A 16,140-nucleotide genomic window follows, 5' to 3' on the forward strand; every position below is an offset into this window, starting at 1 on the left:
ATATATTTAAATTAAAATAATCTAATTAAATATAATTAATATATTATAAATAAATTAAATTAAATAAAATATTAAATTTATAAAGAATTTATTTTTATTTAATTAATTATAATATTAAAACTATATAAATTTTTTATTAATCTTTATAAGCTTTTTAAAACTGATATAATTAAATGAAAAATAAGTTTAAATTTTATTAAACTTTATATAGTTTTTAAAAAATTATATCCTTATAATAAAACTCTAGTAATCCTTCAGGGATAGTAAAGTAATAGTAAGGTACTCCTCTATTTAGTCTAATCCACCAACTATTCCATTCCCTAATTTCATTATATACTTTAAGTATAAGATCCCTTTCTAACCAAGATGGATTCACTATCCCATTGCCTTTTTGCTCGCTTTGTCCTTTGCCTTTTAAGGGTACTTGTACTAAGATTCGCTGTGACGTAATTGTCCAATTCCTTTTAATATCTTCCTCAATGGAATTAGTGAAATAATCCACATGTGCGTTAAAGGTGTGCGGATGTTCGATTTCAAGGCCCTCAAATAGCAGATCGCTCTCAAGTGAATCGTTTCCCATCTCAGTTATATCACGAAGGTATGGCTGAGCGACTTCCGTAAAGGAAGCAATATCGCGAAGCTTGCAAGCTATGTTAATGAGCCATGGGTTACGAGGCCACTGCGCATTGGCAATTAATAGCGATGGCCATAGCAGGTTTAGGATATTCATCGCCTGCCCTAGAACATGAATTCGGGGGCCAGATGGAATCTCACGGCCAAGACGCATTTGTCTCATTCCTTCCACAATGGCATGGATTGTAACGCTAACATGAATAAGGTCACTTTCATCAAGCTGCTGTGATAATATTCGTCCCTTTAAAAGTAGCCGCAGAGCCGTTGCGTAGACATCTAACAGAGGAAAGCAAGAGCTCAGTGCAAATGAGACACGGATGATGGCTGGGAGCATCATCCCTAGCACAAATGCTAATATGCTTTTATGCTTCATGCCTTTTCGGAGCATTCTGGCATCATCTGTGGGGTTACCATTTGCCAATGCGTGTTTGAAGTTGCTAAGCAATAGGAAGAACAGCTGCTTAGCTGGTCTAGCCTCTTCCCCTTCTTCTATCAGAATGCCATACGATAGCATACTTGCGATTTGAAGGTGCGGGTCCTGAATGGGTGGTGAATACTCCTTGCTGACTTGAAGGAAGAAGCTGTCCACCATGCATAAACCTGATCCGTGTGCCCTAACTGACGATATAATGCCTTGGACGAAGACAACGTAGTTCTGATGCTGAGAAGCGTCTGTATACATGACACCTAAGTCGTGTTGCATCAGCCTCATTGCAAGCTCAAGTAGTTTAGCGAGGGGTCGTCCAGTGCTAGGCTCCAAGCTGCGAGTAATTTTGCGCAATGACGAAACTGTGAGGTCGAACAGTTGTTTATTTGTTTTGTAGCTAAGCTGAGTCGTTGAGTCGATTATGTTATCGGGCACAATGCCTTTAGCAGAACAATAACTTTGTAAAGCAATGAGTTTCTCGTACTTTAAATATTTGAGAGGCGTGATTAATGCTGCTACCCATACTTCTGGAACGGTAAAACCGGCGTCAGAAAAGTCATCAAACCCATGGTCCAATAGAGTGGATGTGAGCGATATAAAAGCTTGCCGTTGAGATAAATCCAGTAGATGCTGATCGTCGCTAAAAAGGCAAAACTTGCCAGGCTGAAATATATCTGAAAGATTTAGGAGGCCACAGTTATTGAAGCCTATCCCTATTCTCGCGGATAATGTAATGACCTGTCTAACGCAAAAGGCCTTGTCGGCCGTATCTGCCTTTGGCTGATCGGGCATTTCTGTTGGAAATGACAATATGCATCGCGCCATTGCAAAGTAAGTCCGAGAAATGTCCTGCTCTAGGATCAGGAATGCATCGTCTGCTTGCGCAGAGTCTAAGATTTGACTCTCACCCTGCTGGCTTTCCTGGCTACGTCTAAATTCTTCGATTTTGGACACGAATATATCCAATATAGCCAATGCTACTCGTAAAATCGACCAATCAAGCTCGGGTAGTGGCACGGTGAAATATTGGAAAATCCGTTCCAAGTGAGGCGTGTTCAAGCAGTACGTCGCTGCCTCTAAATCTAGAGCTTCTCTCATTACATTTGCTGAAGCTGTAAATGATAAATAGAGCGTCTCTACAACAGCCGCTTTATTCTGTGAAATCATAGCCTCCACAACATCCTGTGGAACGCACTGATCCGTACTTTTGGACAAAGCCAGATTCTGCTGATGGATCTCTGCTGCAATGCCATCAAATTGCATTATCATCTCCTGAAAGAATGTGTGTCTCCATTCTCTGAATGGTTCAAAGGACTTTTTAGCTTCGCCGGAAGAAACGATAAAGCTCGCAAGCTGAGCCCATGCTCTAATGTTTATCAAGCATGCCTCCTTGTGAGAACTAGCAGGAGTAATAAGCCCTTCAATAAGAGTTATTTGAGGTCGGACGCCGGGTGGTGCTGCCCAGAAGAGTGTACCAATGAGGTCATGATGATTTCTTAAAGCAGCCAAATCTCGCTCAAGAATTTTGTGTTCCTTGAGATACAATCGGCTATGATTTGGTATTGTTCGAGTCACTAGGTTACGGATATCCTTCTCAGAGCCGAACACTCGGAGTTTTCTGATGCTTGCGGCAAGAAGTTTGAGAAATATGTGAAAGCAGCAGTCATCTGCCTCAATCTCAAGCACTGGCCTACCAGATAGATTGTTCATGAATCTTGGAGATCGGTAAACTTCTTCATTGCGTAGATTTGCAAGCTTTTGAGATCCAAAGAAATCAAATATGACACCGACGACGGGCGCGCTATGAAACCAGCCCCATTGCTGAACCAAATAGTGGCATCGTGAAATTAGAGCCCGACAGTAGCTATTGAAGTTCGCAGCTTGATGATTGTTGTCCTGATACAATTGAAAGACTCGTCGGATAAGTTTTTGTGGTATTGCCCATCCTTGAGCACTTTTGTCACGAAATTCTTCCGTAACTATTCTCCCAGTGTTATCAAATTTAAATAATGGAAGGAGTGTGAACATAGTCTCCCAGACCATTTCGAATTCAAGGACATCGGTGCCAGAAAGAACATGAGGCTGCAGTATGACTCTCTGCAATACGCCCCAGAAAGAGAGTTGTTGTGGGCTTATATATTCGAATATTCGTATTAAAAGTGTCCACGAATGTACTGCAACGGCACTTCCTCTTAACGTACGATCGCGGCGATTGAGTTGGCCAAGGTCGTTGTACACCTGTTTGACCTGGTCAAGACCGCCGCGGAGAAGTATCGAAATCATCAACTGCGATAGTGACAATAGCAATCCTTCCACAGCGGGTTGTTGGTCCGCTAACTGTGGTACTTTTTGACAAGTATGCATCAATAGGGAAGATGCTAACAAGACCCCGTCAAGCATTTTCAAGATAAGGTTACTGTCTTTGGCGTAATTAATTAACGACCGGTCTAGCCCTGTCTCTATTCGAGCAACGAAGTTGTGGAAAACCTCCTGCAGTCGCGATATGAGGAGGGGTATTGGTGACTCAGACGTCACTGAGTTCAGAGCACCTCTCATGTATTCCAAGGTCGAATGAATAGCATTGATAGCGCTGTTATCATTATATGTACTGGATCGTTGGCCGTCTTCTAATAGCTCAGCTATTGAATCAAATAAAATTCCAGTCTCTGAGGATACTTTCTCATTCCAAGATCCCCAGTCAAAGACATGCTCGCCAAAGCTGACTGAGACTCGTATTTTATGACTGGGTATATTTAAGTCTGAATCTCCCATCCATAATTTCGTCAGAATGCCGCTGCCAAGAAAAGTTGATTCATGAAATCGAACATCAGGCATGAAAGGAAATATCTCAAAGTGACTAGTGTATTGATAGCCATAGGGCGCCAGACCGGAGAGCTTGCTCTTTTCATGCAGAGATTCAGTGTCCACAACAGAGGAATGTATAGGAAGAGGATCGTGAGCATGGGTATATTGGGGTGCTTTGACATCAATCCGACGAGGTTTAATGCTTTTCCGAAATCGCTGAGGTCTTGATTGAGTGTTCACTGGTTCCTGGGGCTCCTCTACCGTTGCATGCTCTGCTCTGGTGAGATTTGTGGACGTTGAGCTTGTAGCTATAGCGTTGATATTGCCAGTTAAACGCCAACTGGACCCCTTTCGTTTTTGAGCTCTGAAGATATGATCTAAGGTCCCTTTCCTGGAAGTAAATGACATTCTGGCTCTCCTCGCTCTTTCATCCGTCTCCAATTGAGCAGCTCGGGAAACGGGTGCAGGTAAAGGTAAAGGACTCGTCTCACCCATATTAGGCTGAGGCCCCGTGATGTTATTTCGGTATGAATCACTTCGTCTGTACCCAGCCGAACCGCTTCCATCGAGATATTTAACCAACCGCCGGGAAGAGTTTCTTAGTGTGTTGAATTTGGGCTCTGAAGTTGACCCAACACTAGATATCTCCTGACCCATGTTTGCTCTTTGGCATTGCATTTGTTTAGACTTGCTGGCTATCGATACTGATGGTCGCTGATGAATTGTGCCTGATTTCCATTTTTCCAATGTAGATATAGCGTCCACCTGGTCCTGCCTTGTAGCGAGCTTGATGACTTTTTGCTGCACATTGCTACGCCCCTGATTGAGTGTTTGCTTAGCAGAGCGTGCAGCAATACGTATAAACCTAGGGGCGCCTGGCTCTATTGTATCAAGAATACTCAACAGGGGGATAGATTCCATTCGAGGTCTTCGTCTGTTAGATGACTTTCTATGCTTACTTTTTGGCTTTTGCGAAGCATTATTCGAGAATTGACCAATGGCCGGTGATTCAGGTAATACATTGGATTGAGAGAGAAGAAAGCCGTCCATGGTCATTTGTTTTCCACGAGTTTGGCCGGATCTGACCCGAGATCCAGTTGACAATTTAGTTCGTTTTCTGCCTGATACTGTCGCCTTAGGAAGCTGGAGCTGACGTTTACTGCCAACAATCACTGGCATGTCATCGACCTGTTTGACTTCTTGACTAGAAATAGGAGTTGAGGCAGATCCCTCGGCTTGACGTTCAGATGTATCATCTGTCATATAGTCTGCAAGAGTTTCTTGATTCAATTCCAGTGGGAGAAGGGGGACAGCGGTAGAATCAGAGATTGACTTCTTTTTCAGTGCCACACCACGTTGCTGCTCGTTGGGATGCCGATGCTGTGTCCTCTTCTTGGGACCTTGGCGATCGTTATTTTTACTCAGCTGCTGGTCTAGTCTCAGCCAAGAAGCGGGAAGAACGCCTTTGATGCGGCGCCGGTACGTAGTCACCAGCTGATATGCGTCGCTTTCAGTTTCATCTCCAGTCTCAGAATCTTCACTGTACCCTGGTTGGTCATGCTCATCCTGATTGTCTGGCTCCTGAGAAGACACTTCTATTGGAGTTGCAGAAACTAAAGGCCTTGGTATTAGTTCCGTGAAAGGGTCATCCCAGTCAATGGGGATATTGGATCTTGATTGTGGAATTTGCTGTGTATCTAAATCTGGAGACACTGAGGGGCGACTAGGAGAGACTGATCTTCGGGAAATTGTAGTCATTGGTTCTGGTGGATCGCTATAGATAATATCTCGCCTTCTGGCTCTCTGTGTGAGTCGCAAAACTTGAGATGTTTTATGGTTTGCAATGTTATCTTCGCTAGCGGGCGAGTGTGCATTTAGTAGCTCATCTAGGCCTGGCAAATCTTGGTCGAGAGCATCATGACCAACAGTATCGGTTGCTGAGCTAGCTAAGCTGCTGGCAGCCGATGGTTTACGTGACCGTGATAGGTCCAAAGAGGCTGTAGCTATATCCAGCTCATCATGTTCACTCTGGGTAGCTGCAAAGCTGCCGTCATCCGTTCTATCGGTTCCTGGCGGCAAACCGTCACTCGGGCTGTACTGATCAAGATTTTCGTCCGGCAAAGCTCCTGCTAGTTGATGTCTTCCTCCTATGTCAGTTGGTAATCTCATGGGTTTAACACCAAGTTGTGGGAAAAACTTTCTGTAATATACGTTATCATAGGAATAGGGATATTGCTGCTGGGGCTTTCTTTGTCGTAAAGAACGCGTATGGCGGGACGACGTAGCCGCTGTGGTTTCCCAATGAGGACCATGCTGTCCAACCTCGCTTCTCTGATCCGTCGCCGTGGCATTTGGCGACATCGAAGGTGATGAAACAGACGTGTTGATGCCGTCATTTTGGGCTGGTGTGGTACTTCTGGATTTGGGGCTGGAGGCGCCCAATGTACTATGGCTGTTGCGGGAGACAACGTCGTCGACAGTGAAAACATCAGATGGGGGATTTGTTCCTGCTTTCTCCAGAGGCGATGGCTGAACCAGACTTTGAACAATATCCTCCGTTCGAGATGGCGAAGTGTTTAAAGGCTGGTTCAATTCTCCCAAACCTGGTCTCGACGACACTGGAGATGCCTTCGAGATAGGGACGCGACTCTGCTCGTCATCATCAGATCCGGGAAAATCCCATATACTTTCAGCTAATTGGTTCTTCGAGGTTGAGGCCTTCGTTGCCAATTGCGTCGGCGAAATGGCTGGCGATTCATCATCGCTTGAGAATTCGCCCTCGTCTTCGGAGTCTGCTACTTCGCCACGCTCTCTCCAGTCAGACATTGTCAGGAAACATTGCTTCCATGAGGCGAGAAACGTGAATGCATCGCGTCTATGTTAACGGTAAAAGCCCCACCAGGATGTCATAGCGCGCATGCATCTGGAGCTCTAGTGCTGCTGAAGCTAAGAATAGCCTTACCATCCCATGGCACCTTATACAAGGCAAAAAGGTACTGGATTCATTTGCTGTTTTGAATTTTGAAATAAGTTAAACAAATATTAAATAATCGTTTAATTTGTCAAACGCTCTTTATGCTTTAATCATATTAATCTTCCCTACTTACTAAGAATATTGGTTTTTTTTCTCGAGTTATTTTCTACTTAGATAGCTAGAAATTGCGTTAGGTAAGTGGGAGATACCTAGCACTATTAATTTTTCAATTGCATTTGGGTTTACTTTATTCCATGCAGGGCCTAATCTGTACGTCGATGGTCCACCAGTTCGACCAACTACTGGATCATGATTGACGGTGAGCTATGCGCTTGATCCTTTGCTAGCCATTCGATCGGATGCATACACAGACTGCCGGAATCCTGCCGATGGTTCCATTGGCCGTCCGGCTATCATCACGTATTACACGAACCCTCCATTCGTCCGCCGTCCAGTTGAACAGCCGCAGTGGAGGAAATGGCTCCAAGCCTGTCGAAGACTCAGCGGATCATGGCGACGAGCTTGAAAACCAAACCGGCACAGAATCATCTGGTGGACGCTGGAGGGGACACGCGGCTGGGCCTATAAGGACACGCCAGCAACGAAAGAGACAAGTGACTGCTCTGCCGCCTGTTGAATTATCGCAAATGTTTCTGCAGAATAATCTATCACTCTACGGAGCCCAGGAACGGCCACAGCTTCCTATTGCGCTGGCAGAAGATGCAAGGCATGAGAAATTATTTCAAGCTATTGCTGAGCAAGGACCTTCCTTCAAAAAGAAATACGAGGCACTGGAAACATATTTCGAGACAGCATTGAGACACCTCTTTATTCGGAGCGGCGAGCTCGCGATAGATCTGGAAAATTCCCGTTTAGACCAGGATGACAGAAGATGGGAATCTACGGAGACTATAGCGCGCGCAGTGCGGGTTGGGGATATGATCATTGAATCTTCCAATTGTCTAATTGATTCCATATATCCAACCCGTCAATTTGAACATGGCTACAGAGTTCGACCTTTCTGGTGGTCTCATGTTCTTAAAGTTCTTAAAGGTGGTACACCGGCTCGCCATGATCAATGCTCTCCACTTGCTGCCTCTAGTTCTTTGAATGATCAACTTGATTTTGCAGAGCGATATGATTATGCCTTACCGCATATCATCGCTGACCTCCCCGCTGATACGTTCATTGCTCTACGAACGATGATTAACCGCGAACTTTTCGCATCGCCATCACCAACGTTCGATCACAAAACGAGCAAGAGGCCAATTACAGTCTTTTCGATGTTTGGATACGGGGGGAAATCCATATCAGAAGCAATCGGCAGACATTTTGCACACTACAGCGGTGCAGACCTGGTTCACTTGGATGCGTATGATCTTTCAGAGCTGGTTGGCGATTATCTAGGCCAGAATTGGGCTTATTCTCGCACACCCCTCTCAATGCTGGGTTTTAGAGTCGCCGAATTGAGTGGGAAGATGGCGCGAAGTCGAGATGATAAGCCATTTGAGAGCCAAGATGAAGACTCTGATGCAGAAGTTGGCATCGCCACGGGTAGTTCGGGCCCCTCAGGTGTGGTGGAGGAGCTTCAGAAATTACGTCAAGGAGATTATGAAAGTTTTAGTAAATGGGAAAACCTCAAGATTGACAAAATTTTGGATCAAATCATTCGATCCGCAGGAGTTGGGTCTACACCGCCTCGTACGCGACCGGTATTAATTCATATTCACGACATTGTTGAACTGAGCATGACGATTGAGGGGTCTCTCCTGATCAGCCGGCTGCGAGCCCTCGCCGATATTGCTTGGCAACAAGGACTATCGATTGCTTTATTTGGATCATCTTCTTGCGAGCAGCCGTCGGAAGAGTATCGAAATGCTATCAAAGAATTCGCCACGAATGACTTTGTTGTCACTCGCCATATTCAACCAGATTTCATCGAACAGTATACTGCACCTAGAGGAAATGTTCGAACTCAGGGGCCGTCATTCCACCTACAAAAAGCTGACTATCTCGCTGAGAATGTCAATAACATTGCTCGTATGTTAAGAGCATTAGATCCCGAAGCATCGCCACAGGTAGCTGGCTTGTCATTTGAGTCTATCTTATTATATCTGCGTTCCTCAAATCCCAGGTATTCCATACTGCAAGATTCAATTCTCCCAGCACCGGAAATTTATCATCTGGCATGCGCCTTCAAATTGCAGGAACAACCCAAGTCCAGCACCGGTAGCAGCAGCATGCCCTCCGGTTTCTTTGAACGGTTTGCTTTAGGCCATCTGCAACAGTGGCCCGGAGATTCAATTTCCAACGAAGATGCTGCTGAGAGTGACATAGTTAATGGCGTCACAAGGGACGATCATAGCACAACGGAAAGCCGAGCCACAATGAAATTGAATGAATACGAGAAAAGAATAGCTTCTGGCCAAATTAACCGAGAAAATCTTCGGACAACATTCGCAGATGTTCATGCTCCGCCAGAAACTATATCTGCCTTGAAACTTCTCACATCACTTTCGCTCGTGCGACCAGATGCATTTTCTTACGGTGTTTTGGCGCAAGATAAAATCTCAGGTTGTCTCTTGTACGGACCTCCTGGAACTGGTAAAACTATGCTCGCGAAGGCAGTGGCTAAAGACAGCGGCGCCAATATGCTCGAAGTCAGCGGTGCCTCTATCAATGACAAATGGGTCGGAGAAAGTGAAAAACTCATTCGTGCGGTCTTTACCTTGGCTAAGAAGCTGACACCCTGCGTTGTTTTCATCGATGAAGCAGATTCTTTACTGGCTAGTCGAAGTATGTTTGCTAACCGAGCGTCTCATCGTGAGCATATCAATCAATTTCTCAAGGAGTGGGATGGTATGGAAGAGACAAGTGCTTTTATTATGGTTGCGACAAATCGCCCCTTTGACTTGGACGATGCTGTCTTGCGGCGATTGCCACGAAAGATTCTTGTTGATCTTCCTCTAGAGAACGATCGACGGGCCATCCTAGAACTACTACTTAAAGACGAAATTCTGGATGAATCTGTCTCGTTGGATGAATATGCACGACGGACCCCATACTATTCAGGATCTGATCTCAAGAATATGTGCGTTGCAGCTGCAATGGCTGCAGTGGAAGAAGAAAATGAAGCTGCGGCTAAACACAAAGGGTCTGCCCCATTCCAATATCCCGAAAGACGAATCCTTCGCAAATCTCATTTTGACAAGGCCCTGAAGAGTATTCCTGCAAGTATTAGCGAGGATATGATATCTCTAAAACTGATACGCAAATTTGACGAGGAATATGGCAACAGGAAAAGGAGCATCGCCAAGTCAGCCATGGGTTTTGGATTTGTTAAAGACAAGCGCCATGCTCCTGTTAGATGATAAATTACCCATCCAAAGGCGATGAGACCAATATATTGATACGGGGTATTATAAGTGTATAAAACGCCAGATTATCTAAATTTTGTAGTTTCGGTGGTGATGCTGCGCCATGGTAGAGTGACTCGGCTGGACCCAGCTCTCAAATGCTGTTGCGGCAAGCATAAAAGCAAACCAAACATCTGTAAGAGGGGCATATAATTACCAACCTCGTCAGCTGCAGGGCCCAAATGTTATATGCGGCTCCAGTGCTGGCCTATGGCATCTTTGATCTCCCACCTTCAATCTTGCCTCCCTTTGCATGAAATGCCCGGCTCTGACGAGCTCACAAGGTGAGAAGACGCAGAGTTTATTTACACATTCTCCGTTGATATTTGGATATTTTCTTCTCCCAATGCCTTGGAATAACAGTCCTGTGCTCGCCGTAGTGCATCTAGCGTTGGCTGCATTACTTTGGAGACAGCATCACGGCCGCCGCCCACCATGTCTGGCTTCCACCGGATTTTCTTTCCTGTGCGTTCAAAGTGGCTACGGATCTCCTGCTTGCGCTTTTGAATGATGTTGTCGCGTTCAGCCTCAGCCTCGTCAGCTACGGCCTGGATGCGCGTCGTGGATCTTGCTAGCGATTCAGCCAAATATTGAACCTCCATCGCCCGATCAGGGTCGCCAGAAAGAAAACCATCCCAAAACTGGTGAAGGAACTCAATGGTTGTGGCATGAGTAAGCGCGGATTTCTCGGAAATGAGGGAGGGGATTCCCATCGGAGAAGAATCATCTGAGGCGCCCCCGTATTTTTGAGAGCGTTGTTGGTGTATACCGGCCATGACATCCTTTTCTGCCTCTTTAATTGCATCACGGGCAGTATTGAGCCCAGGCTTCGACTCCTTGTCGCTATCACTATCTACGTCGAGGTCTATGTTAATTTGCAGCCCATTGTCTGTGACCTTATCAGTCCCGGCCGCATGTAGATTGCGCATTTTGGCGAGAATTTCGGTAGGCTGTTGGTTCCCGAAAACATCTTTATTTTTTAGCGATGGGGAATCTTTGGATGAGAAAAAGTTATTCCTCTCTTTGATATTGAGCATAATACGTTGTTCCTCCCCCTCTCCCCTTAAATCTCGTAGGATCAGTCCTCGGGACGTATCGTAAAGTCCTTTTGAATCAATGGTTGTGCTATCCGAGGGAGGAACATTTGCCATGATTTTCTCGCTCAAATTATTAAGCGTCCTAACAATGGGAATATTAGCTCTAGGTCGCATCTCGACGTCCTTGGCATTGCCTCCTTTGAATCCTCCTTGGTTCTCCTCATTACCCTCAATGTCAATTATATGAGGAACAGGCTGGCTCATAGTTTTCGCATGCTCATCAAGCGCATTGCCATCAGCACTGTATTTGTCAAAAATGGCATCTGCAGGGTCATTATCCGTGACGCGTTCCCCCTTGAGTCTCTTGGCTAGCTTGCTGAGGAAGAATCGCGACCAAAATTCCGCTTCAGAGAGTCTCGGCACGGTCTCGTTATAAATTCGTTTGATCAACGGGTGCTGAGCAAAGATCATTTGGACCTGCTCGACGCTAATGTTCAATTTTAACTCTCCATCAACAGTCCGGGGTTTAACAGTAGAAAGGACATTATATGCCCCCTTTTTCTGGTTGATTTCAATGGCATGAGCTCTCAGCAGATTGATTCTCATGGACCAGAATTGGGAGTTGAAGGCGGCACTTGTCATTGAGTCTGGCTTGGTTGATATAGCGCTCATGTAAGTTTGATGCAGACTCTTGTCTTTTTTCATGAGAGATTGCTGTAGCTCAATGTTCATTCTCAATTGACTATCGTCGAACCATTTTGGAGACATTGACTGTGAGCTTATGCCGTTGGAGGATCCTAGAGTGGCAGAGGCGCTTGCTGAGCCATCTCCATTGGCAGCGGGCGCTGCAGTGGCAGCACCTAGTTTGGACACGTTTGCATCGGTGCTTCTGAGATCGGCCAAGAGACGAGAAAGGAGATCTTTGATAGCTTGGGCTTCTGCCTTAGCTTCCTGGGTGTTGAAATGAAAGAGGTATGTAACGGGGTCGTTTCCGCTCTCGGCCTTTTCAAATATTTTAAGCATAACCTTCGGAGAGCTATCGGGGGTTTGCTGAAGATCTGGCCAGCGTCAGTTGCAGCTATAGTACACGGAAAATCCAACGTGAATTACTAGTTATGTTGGTAACGGGTAGTGAGACCGTCGCAGGGCCTCCCGATGCTGGTGTCCAAGTTATCGCTCCATGGTCGCTGCTGAAAGAGAGGATACCCTCTTTCTTCTTGAAAAGAGTGTGGCCCGTTAGACTAGCCATCGCAACCCGGCGGCGAGAGTCGATGCAGAACGAGGGTGTCTCCTAACCAAGATCTTGAGCTATATCGGTCGCATTGTTGATGTTAATTTGGCCGCTCACTGCAGTTCAGATCCCGCTGTGGAGTGCAGCAAGTGCTACTGTACTGTAAGCAAGATGATGTGCTCCGTAGAGGAACTAAACAAGGGAGCATTTAACCTAGCACAGGGCAGGCGGAGCTGATTCAAAGCATTGCATCATTACATAAGTATTTTCCCCGCTACCTATACAGTGTAAAACTGCTCTTATCAGATGCTGTATACTGGATATTGATAAAATAGCAACATATTAGTAGTATAGTAATGTTGTTGATAATTATTAAACTGATTCAAACTTAATTAAATGAAGATTTTTATAAGAACATAGTTAAATATATATGTATAATGACGAACAATTTCATTCTATTATTCATAGCCTAGCAACATGAAACCCCCTCTAGTCTATTTCCAATTGTATGTGGAAAATATATTGCTTGACAGTTGCTACTGGTATGATGCCTATGTGCGGAGTATGGCAACCAATACAACTCCCTGCTTACCAAACTGTGGGGTGGCTGTCTGTCCTGTCTAGGTTCCCATACATCTCTTAATCCACAAGACAACCAACGATTCATTAATTACGACTACCTACACTCAGTGCTGTTGCGCCCGTTGGTACACTTGCTTCTTCACGAACTCGATCGCTCAGAAAATATTGGTCATTTCAACTCCTCTGGAAATCGAACCATCAAACGCCAGGGCCCGCCCCCTGCCAACACGAAAACCCTTTCCGTTTGCGCCTATGCTGGCAGATTTGCCGCAACTGATGTTTTGAGAAATCCACAGTTCTCATCTTCCGAACGCACGAATGATCTGGTATTTGGGCGAGGGTTTTTAACATCGGACTGTGTTTGCTGGTTGAATCTCTTGTGCGACATATTGCGACCGTATCGCCCAGACTTTCTTTTTGAAGGGGACATTCGCCCGCCCGGTTGAAGTCGCCGAATTACGAATCTCGACGTTCAGTGCCTTTGGCCACAAGTTCAAGGCTGTAGCAGCCATCGAAGCTGGCCGGCCCTCTTCTTCTTTCGCTTGAATAGCGGCTACGGTTTACCTTCTTTTATCTACAACAACTTAGTGTTCTCGCGACCGTTTGTCACTATTCTAAAGCTGAACGATTTTCTTTTTGTACGATATGTGGTAGGTGGGCTTTTCTCGATTATCCTGACATTTCAGACAACTATGGACGAGTAGACTGTCCTCGAACCTAATTTTTCTATATCTTGATTTCTTTTTGCGCCCCGCTATATGATATCACAATGCTTCACCATGCCTTTTTCCCGCAGCTGCGATAACACTCAAACTGGGCATTTACCCTTTTACCCCACTACATATTCCCCGTTCTCATTACACTGCTGACAGTTCTGAGGCTAACAATCTCGTTCGACTAGAACAACGAATTATAATGTCTCCTGATGCCGTGTCGTTGTTATTTCCCGATCGGCCGATTCGGCCCCTGCCGAAACGCCGACTTCGGGAAAGGTTATCGCCAGAGGTAGCCAACTCGATCAAATATCCCTCTAATATCCACGACCATATACCTCTATTCTACTATCCATCCTATACTACGAGGAACGACAACGGGATACCCGCTTTGGCATCGATTAGCCCCACTCTCCAACACCATCGTGATGATTCTAGAAGGAATTCTACGTTGCGACGGAATGGGGCTGTTATGGCAGCTGTATTCAAGGAAGAATTGCGAGAAACCCTTATGATGGGATCGTCGCCGAAAATTCAGAGTGTGGTAATACAAGCCTCTGCGGCGTTGGACCCTCTTCGCCAGACGATGGAGTTACAAGTGATACCTTCTGCTGCTTCTTCGGCGGACGGCTACGAGTCATTTGAAAACACCAACAACAAGAAGAAGCGGAAAATCCCCACTACCGGAGATATCTCTTTAGCAAACAACAGTTTTTCTTTGGGCGGCGATACCAGTGCGTCATCGATATCGAATTCTATGCGAGCTCGGTCACCGGTGGCTGAAGTATCCAGTAGTAGAGCATCACTGGCCCCAGCTGCGTCCCCGGCAAACAATTCGCATGTTTCAAGTAGTCAAGGACTATCTGGATCCGGCAGAGGGAGACTTGGGCGATCTAATAATGGACGCAGTCCCCTGCGAGCTTTGCCAGATGGAAGCAATGTTTGGTCCAGCCGTTCAAAGGCTACTTCATCCCAGTGGACACCGGCTGGTACGCTCTGTTCATTGAATCTAGTTGTACACAAATGTATGGTGTATGCTGATATCCTTAGATGCAGGCCAAACTGGAGGCGGTATTATATCGAATGCGATTGCAACTGCTGAGAAAGAACCTTTGCAAGGACAAGAGAATGGAAGTCTGTTGCAGCCGCATACGACTGCTGACAGGGCAATGCCTGCTTCTACTCAGTTCACATTCACTTGTGAGCCACAAACACCCGGAGCTATACAGTGGCCAGGTAGGTTTTAGATCTAGATGCCTTTTTTCCCCCTACGGATGCAGCGCTAATCGTTCCGTAGGCCGCTCCACAGGCCAAAGTGTATCAACTCAGTCGTCCCAAAACTTACCAACTGCACCTCACCCGAGTCCCAGTGTACCACAGGGTAGCCCATCGAAGCAAGTCAGTAAGCACCCTGCTGGCTCTACTCGAAAGTCTCGCGGCCATGTAGAGAGGGAACTGGTCATAGCTGCACGCCACCGACGCCAAATTGCTACGGAAAACTACTATCATAGCTTATTAGATTCGGCCGAGATTTGGATTTGTGAGTTCTGCGAGTACGAGCGCATCTTTGGCGAACCTCCCCGCACTCTCATTCGAGATTACGAAATCAAGGATCGTCGACATCGCCAGGAAGAAGCAGACCGAAAACGATTATTAGAAAAGGCAAAAGCAAAAAGCAGAAAGGGGAAGAAAAACAACAAGGCATCCGCAAAAAACGGCCATACAAACGACCATATCCCGGATCAACCTCAGGCTACGCGGCCAACTGACATTTCACCCGCCATGACTAATGAACAGAGCCGCTCCACCCACCCTGGCGACGGATATGAAGACGATAATGAAGACGGAGATGGTTATACAGACGCACCGCCCAGACACAACTCCAATTCGGTGGCCACCCACGCAGATCCCCTACCTCCACCGCAAGCAAAAACTTAGGGCTCCGGTCGGCTGTGTGGGTGGCGTAATTTGTCTTAGCAGTTTGTTGAATGAGATATGAATACCACACTTTTGCTCAGTGTGCAAATAGCCTAATGACCTCTGTGTGGATTATGAGCAATTGTATTGCTTGTTCATCGAATGACTGGATTGTGACATTCAGATTTTTATTATACTATCAGTGTAGGTATTCGAGTAAGTTGCAAATTGAATTAAAATGGTACTAGACGCCTATGCCTTGTTCTCATTGCAAGCTTTACGCGCCAGGCATATTGTTAAGTATCAGGTATTACATGTTCAATGACGGCATGACGATGCTGACGGTAAGGAATGCGGATGACCAATCACAGGCGACATTTCGACGATGACACGCAAGGGAGGAGA

The 16,140-nt window shown here is 45.8% G+C and overlaps 4 protein-coding genes across 4 annotated transcripts; 2 read left to right on the forward strand and 2 right to left on the reverse strand.

The window, feature by feature from the left end:
* Nucleotides 1–375: 375 nt before the first annotated feature.
* TGAM01_v210018 (hypothetical protein) lies at nucleotides 376–6,691 on the reverse strand (the record flags this gene model as incomplete). The annotated part of the gene is made up of 2 exons (XM_018808817.1): nucleotides 376–411; nucleotides 503–6,691. 2 exons carry the CDS (start codon nucleotides 6,689–6,691, stop codon nucleotides 376–378), a joined length of 6,225 nt encoding a protein of 2,074 aa, XP_018658026.1.
* A 537-nt stretch (nucleotides 6,692–7,228) lies between these two features.
* On the forward strand, nucleotides 7,229–10,210 carry TGAM01_v210019 (hypothetical protein; the record flags this gene model as incomplete). The annotated part of the gene is made up of 1 exon (XM_018808816.1): nucleotides 7,229–10,210. One exon carries the CDS (start codon nucleotides 7,229–7,231, stop codon nucleotides 10,208–10,210), a length of 2,982 nt encoding a protein of 993 aa, XP_018658025.1.
* A 350-nt stretch (nucleotides 10,211–10,560) lies between these two features.
* Nucleotides 10,561–12,541, reverse strand: TGAM01_v210020 (transcription initiation factor TFIIH subunit 1; the record flags this gene model as incomplete). Its single annotated transcript, XM_018808815.1, has 2 exons — nucleotides 10,561–12,350; nucleotides 12,403–12,541. 2 exons carry the CDS (start codon nucleotides 12,539–12,541, stop codon nucleotides 10,561–10,563), a joined length of 1,929 nt encoding a protein of 642 aa, XP_018658024.1.
* A 1,209-nt stretch (nucleotides 12,542–13,750) lies between these two features.
* Nucleotides 13,751–15,756, forward strand: TGAM01_v210021 (hypothetical protein; the record flags this gene model as incomplete). The annotated part of the gene is made up of 4 exons (XM_024550699.1): nucleotides 13,751–13,755; nucleotides 13,978–14,807; nucleotides 14,869–15,054; nucleotides 15,116–15,756. The coding sequence occupies 4 exons, from the start codon at nucleotides 13,751–13,753 to the stop codon at nucleotides 15,754–15,756; spliced, it is 1,662 nt and encodes a 553-aa protein (XP_024404547.1).
* Nucleotides 15,757–16,140: the final 384 nt, after the last annotated feature.

The sequence above is a fragment of the Trichoderma gamsii genome (genome assembly GCF_001481775.2).
Source record: "Trichoderma gamsii strain T6085 chromosome Unknown Scaffold_55.2, whole genome shotgun sequence".
Taxonomy (NCBI): domain Eukaryota; kingdom Fungi; phylum Ascomycota; class Sordariomycetes; order Hypocreales; family Hypocreaceae; genus Trichoderma; species Trichoderma gamsii.